General features: G+C 41.7%; 1 protein-coding gene across 1 annotated transcript; it reads right to left on the reverse strand.

Annotated features, from left to right (window-relative positions):
- Positions 1–148: 148 nt before the first annotated feature.
- Positions 149–5,045, reverse strand: klhl34 (kelch-like family member 34). The gene is given in 3 exon segments (XM_032551372.1): positions 149–2,202; positions 2,290–2,298; positions 2,301–5,045. Coding segments are annotated over 3 exon segments (1,848 nt in total). The 5' UTR covers positions 2,343–5,045; the 3' UTR covers positions 149–405.
- Positions 5,046–6,613: the final 1,568 nt, after the last annotated feature.

A 6,613-nucleotide genomic window follows, 5' to 3' on the forward strand; every position in this document is an offset into this window, starting at 1 on the left:
ATCAGAGCCAGGAGGTGGGTCTTAGTGCTGTCAATCATCCTCTTCTCTACTACGCTGCAGCTAGCATAGCATGTTGTGAATGCTCAGGCTAGTTAGCATAGTCACCGATGACCACGGATAAACAGTTTTCCTGTTATGGTGAGTTATTTCTCTGCCATTAGCACATTTAGCAGCGAGTATCCAGTGTTGATTGACAGCGCTAAGACCTGTTACCTACTGCAGCTTTAAGGTGGAAAGAAAATGTGTTGAGCGTTAATCAAATTTTTATCTCAGACAACTCATTTCTACAACTGGCATTAAAGCTTTCAGCAACAGTTTTTTATTTTTTCTTCATGGCAATTGAATGTGATTATTAAACAGTTATTCTAAAGGCGCTACTTTTTTATAGATGTTAAATTGGGTCTACTAGTCCGGCAGAGGCAGCAGAGTGCACTCAGTGCCAGTCAGAGGTCTCGGAAGCTGGGCGATTTCTCTCCACTGATCTTTCTTCGTATCGTACTCCAGCACGTTCCTTACAGTCACCTGCTGTCCGTCGCTCCACCTCCTCCCGCCGAATACCAGCAGATTCCCACATGCTAGGGTTAACATCCCGTAGCTGAACAAGCCGTTTGCAAGTGGTTTGAGGCGGGTCCAGTGGTTTGACTGCGGGTCGTATCGTTCAATGTCACAAAATTGCTCGTACATCCCCAGCAGGGCGTAAATGTAGCCGTGGGCAGTTGCCAATCGGTGACCAAACCTTGGGATGGACATGGATGCCCTCTTTTCCCAGACTGTGGCCGTCAGGTCCCAAGAGAGGCATTCCCTACTTATTTCCCTGTTTACATCCTGGTTACTGCCATGGATGCCGCACTGGTGGGCAGGGAGTCCTCCTGACACATAGATGCTCTTGTCAAGCACGGTAGATGCGTGGCCGTGAAGAGGGCAAGGCATCGCTGCAGCTCTCCTCCATGCTCCTGAAGCCATGTCGCAATACTCACCAGAAGCTAAGGAAGTGTATGTCATGGAGTCCAGATTTGACTGTCGTCCCCCAATAGCATAAATGACGTCTTCCACCACACAGCAGGTGAACTGCACCCGCCTCTCCAGCATAGACTCCATCTTCTTCCAGTGGTTGAAGCGTGGATCGTACCTCCAGGCTTGGCTTGAGGTCGACACAGTGACGGACTTCTCATTGCTATTTTTCATGTCTTCACCGCCAATCACGAAGAGAAAACCTCCCACCGAACAGACGCAGGGATTTCTGAGTCTCAGAGGTAGAACAAAACCTGGCGATGAAAACTTCCTGCTACTGGTGTCGAACGATAGCACCTGTTGTTCTGGCCAATCAGGGCTAACCCCACCACCAACAAGAAGCACACGATTGGGTGATCCTCTAAGGGTCGACTGCCTGCTTTGTGCTATTGGCTGAGTTGAACCCATATGATGGTACTCAAGAGCCCGAGTCAGCTGACTTCTGATCAGAGGAGTGGCCATGGCCCTGTTTCCGTGGCAAAGGTCAGAAAGGTCTGAAGGCGCAACCAATCCGAAACGTAGACGACTCAGCAGAAGGTTTGACTTTAGCAGTGGAAGGGGCCCATTTTCATCCAGCCAGTCTAGAGAAAGTCTTATGAGATCCACCTCCTTGGCCCCAGGTATCTCATCTGCATCTAACACCGCCATCAGCGACGGAAAGTTCAACCCAAGGAGATCAACCCTGCTTTTCTGCAGCAGAACCGCCATCTTCTTGGCAATGGTTTGATTTGCAGCCTCAAGTGCATTCAAGAGGAAGTGTTGCTCAGCCAGATTAGCATAGTAGCAGCAATTATCTGCAGTTAAGCCATCCGCCATAAATCGCTCGCATATTGACAGCGCCGCCTCTACCTGGAGGTACCGGGCTGCTTCCACGACAACAGGAAGTGTGGAGGAAGAAATGCTCAACCACCCTGAGTATAAGAAATCCAAAATGGCTTCCAAACCTTCAGGCGTCAGCGCCGGGAGCCTGATGGAGTCTGCTGATCTCTCTGCGGTTGTCTCTCCAAAAAGGGCCCAGAAGTAGTCACTGGAGCTCGCTAACAGACTGCGATGACACGGGAAGGAAACACCGCCTGCTTCCAAGACGACATCGCACATCTTCTTCTGGTCCCGCAAACGCTGGAAGCCAGAGAGGAGTCCGGTTCTGTGTGAGGAACTGTAGAGGAGTGAGTAGGTATCCATGCATACGTTCTGTCAAGAAGAAGAAAGGACGACAGATTTTTTGCTGATGCGTCGCATGAAAGCAGATTGGAAGAGAGTGTCCTCAGTTGAGCTCACTCCATCTGTGATTTAGTCCTCTTCTGTCTGCAGAAGCTGTTATCCGACACCATGATAGGGAGGTCATGACAGCCCCCTGCACATACACATCAACACAGCCCTGTGACCCGTCCCTCTTTGGCACTGAGACTTGGCTCTCTTGTCTCTGTCTGGGATACTGGTGCTGTTGGCTTTATGTTTGTCAGCTACCCTTTACTCCAAGTCCTCTAGGGAGTATCCTCCAGGCGCACGCCTTCAATTTAAAATCAACCAACAAGCAAACATTGTGTTGTCAAACAGAGTTGGACGGACAGGGAGCCAGATCGGTGTTTGCGAGTCTATCTCTGTGGATGATGTCATCTGTAAATACAGCTGCTGCAGTCGAGGCGTACAGGAATCCGATGGGCACGGTTGATAAAGCACCTTTCTGTCAGGAATAGAAACAGCTTAGAGGATTCATCTGGAAGGACAATACTGTGAGAGCTAGACTCTAATCTTTTAAACTGGATTTTATTGATGCAATCTAGAATGTTGATCTCTGGAAACTTTACCACCAGAACATTTTAAGAGATGCTAAAGTATGCCGAAACAGAATAGAAACAATAATTCCATCCGAATCGAGGTTATTCCAAAAGAGCTATTAGTAGAAACTATTAAAGATGCAGAAACTTTCAGGTTTAGTTATGCTTTAATTAGTTTTGAAACACAATTCTAATCCGTTTTAGTGTTAATAATATAATGTATTTTGTTTTTTGTGTTTATGAACCTTTCGAACTGATTTGAAATATTTTTTTTTCCTCAAATAAGCAGCTGACGTTAGCTGCCATCAAATTAAGCTAGTCCACAAAATGGCAACAGTAAAAGTTGGGGGAAAACGGCAGTTAGTTGGTTGTTCAACAATAATTTAATATATGTTTTTGAAATTATTATCTTCTGTTGAGTATCCATTACCAAATCAATGTAGACATAATCACAATACAATACTTTGACTTTTTGAATTCTGCACCTAAAAGTTATCAAAAGTATGAAAAAACTAAAATTACTACTGTAACTAAGCAATATGTATCTATTAACTATTAAAAACTAGCAAACACACTCTAAAAACTAATTAAAGCTAACCAAATTGGATAAAAAGTCACATTGAAATGAAACTAAAGTATAATGAGAAACTATTATAACCATTCTTCACTAATTTTGATGAGTAAAATAAACTTTGCACAAACTCTGTCCAAGAGTTTTTGAAATTGAGTTTATCTTAATCTGGGATGTTTTAAAACTTTTCCACATCATTAAATCTGAGGGTTTTCCTCTGAGGTGTCAAAAGTAGCTCGTTGCTGTTGGTGTTAGGATAATCCTGTCCCCTTTGGGGAGGCATTTAACCTCTCTCTGACCTGCAGAGCTTCAGAGCCACAAAGATGGATGTCACTGTATTATTTTTATGCAGCAGAAGAGAGGCGGTGGGAGGGATATACAGCACGCCTACAAGCTTCCCAGCATGTTTATGGATGTTTCTGATTAATGTCCAGCTTCTGCCAGGGTTTAACTATGAAAACACGACATGCTGAGAGACATTTAAATGTGAATTTTGATACCCCACCAAATGAGTTTGCATGTTTTAGTTGTCGTAGGATATTCTTCAAAATCCAGTACATTACATTCTCGTTGAAGTGAAAACCACGCTCATGTTCTTTTTATCTTTTATTAGCTGCAAAGAGTTTTTAATCTTTGGCGCTCGGTGTCAGGAGTGTTTGTTTGGTTGACCTGATGGGCATCTAAATTTAGCTGCAGCTGCTACGTTTGAGCGTTTATCTATGTGCAAAGAGACACGTGATTTGGTGATGGATTTGTGCTGTAATTCTGGGGGTATGTGTGCTTGTTATTGTTGACACCTCCACCTAAGAGAATACAGAAAAAAATCAAGAATAATAACAGGAGACAGATTTTATGCTTTGGCAGGGCTCAGAAAGACTTTAGGAATTAAATTTTTTAGCCTTGAGGTAACTAATCTCACATCTTTGCTATGTCAATCTCCTTAACACCCACCTGAGAGGATTAAATGTCTCAGCCAAGATTAAATCAGTTTTTAATGTGTGATCTTCACAGTATTACTTTCACAGTCAATCATCCTATTTCTGGGTGTTTTTCATACCAGAAACTGTTCAACAAATCTGCTGGCAAGATTATATGTTTAGGAGAGCAACAAAATTATCTAAAAAACTAAAGCTGCTACTTAGTGTTGGGGTATTTGGTTTAAAAACCTAAAGATGATGAGACGATTAAAAACCGTAAACACTAAATCAGAAATTTTGTTTGTTCTTGACCGTTAGCTATTGAGAAACGATTGCTAGCCGGAGGTGTAAACACTGTCGAACTTTTAAACAATTGGATCTGATTTTACCCGATTGCTAACATTTGTCTGTGACCATATGTAATGTTCTAGCTCGATGAAACTTAATGTAAACAACTGGAGAAATTGAGCTCAATGGGAGAAATCCCAGACAGAGAACTGAAGGAAATGAGAATCAAGCAGAAAGGCAATTTCGAGGCTAATAAAACTAAGATATTGGCACAATTTTTACACCCTTTTAATCCTTCATGAAAAAAAGAAGATTGAAAAAGTTTCTTCTAGGTTGATTTCTAGATTCTGGACTTTTGAGCCTCTTTCAAAGGTTTATTAACTCCTGCAGCTGGAGTGAGAGATTGGTTTATTAGTGTACATTTTAACAAAAGAAAAACTTGTCTTGATTTTACTTTATCTCAGTGCTGCATTTGACACTGGAAATATGTTTGAATGGTTCATATCTCAGATCCAAACCTTGTGTCACCTGGCAAATATAAAAATGAATGAACAGAAATTACATGTGGAGTTCCCTTAAGGTGGTGTTCTCAACCCACTTTTATTCAATATCCATACAGAAAAGTGAAAAAGTTGGGACACACAATGAAAACCTGTGTCTTTCTAAATTTTTTTGGACTTATACAAATTACATTTCAATTTCCCCAATACTAAAAAATTTAAGTAACACAAAGTAATTAAAATTTCTAAATTCTGTAATATGTTATTTAAAAATGCCATTTCCCTACATATTTTTACCAATTTACAATGGCTGAAACCGGACCTGCCTCCATCTGAACTAATTACAGGAATATAGTTCTTCTTGGGGTTTCACCACCGTCGCTGGGCCCTTCAGTGTTGCTAACGCTACTACTGCATGTACCGATTGTACTGAAATCATACCTGATCTCATCCCCTTCAGCACCCATTTGCTTATGGACTTCCAAAATTAGAAATATCACATTGCAAAACCAGCGTTGAGTGAGCAGCTCTTGATATTCAAAATGGCGGTGCACAGCAGAAACGCGACAACCAGCACTTCAGTGTTTGTTCACTTTCTGGGTCACTGTTCTGTCCAGGATGTTTTATAGTTTTTAATGTTGCCATACAAAAGATTTAAATAACTGTCATCTTATTACAAAATGCAAAGTAGATTTATTTTAATCACCTCTAAACTATGGAGGATAATGAGTTCAAGGAACATCTTTGGGGATCACTGGTCTAAAAAACATCCATATGTGGTGAAAGGTGAAAAGTAGTCGACTTTAAGAATCTACCTGGCATCTAAATATTGCTAAAATACATCCATGTCCCTCATTTGTAACATGTTTTTCATGATTGTCCACAGAAAATGGCTGTACAATGCCTAAGAGATGTAATGTTGAAGAAAAACCCGGCGTTAAAGTAAAATCTTTAACTTTACCATTTAATTGACACTATTTCTCACCTAAGGCCTTGAGCCTAAATGTGACTGAAACATAGAGATTGGAAATACAAGTGGCTGAATTTGGCTTACTCTCTAAGGAGTCTGGATTCACATCGACGGATTGGGGAAAGAACTCAGTGAGGTATGAACCAGGTTTTTAGCTTTGCTATGATTGTCATCTGAAAATCTTACTGTAAAGATGTTTTAGACCTCAGAGTAGATCAAGAATTTCCTGGTAAAGATAATTTATCATCGCTTCCTTGGAAAATTCTTCAAATTCGACTATAGGTGTGCCGATCACATTTATCTCACTTCGCAGCCTGTGTGTGCATCTGATCTCCTCTTTCCTTCACTCTTTAACGCTCTGAGTGAATGGGGAAGTTTGCGTGTTGCGGCAGAAAATTACCTCGGGGTTGAAGCACGTCAAAGTGCATCAGCGCAACAAATCTAATATGGCATTTAAAAAACAAACACCTGACGAAGTTTGGCTACATCGAGGCTTAATGCAGGAACAAAATGACATCCGGAGCGGCCAGACGGCAGGTAAAGTAGCACAACTACCACCACTCACCCTAAGGAAGATT

This window comes from Xiphophorus hellerii, chromosome 21 (assembly GCF_003331165.1).
Source record: "Xiphophorus hellerii strain 12219 chromosome 21, Xiphophorus_hellerii-4.1, whole genome shotgun sequence".
NCBI classification, from domain to species: Eukaryota; Metazoa; Chordata; class Actinopteri; order Cyprinodontiformes; family Poeciliidae; genus Xiphophorus; species Xiphophorus hellerii.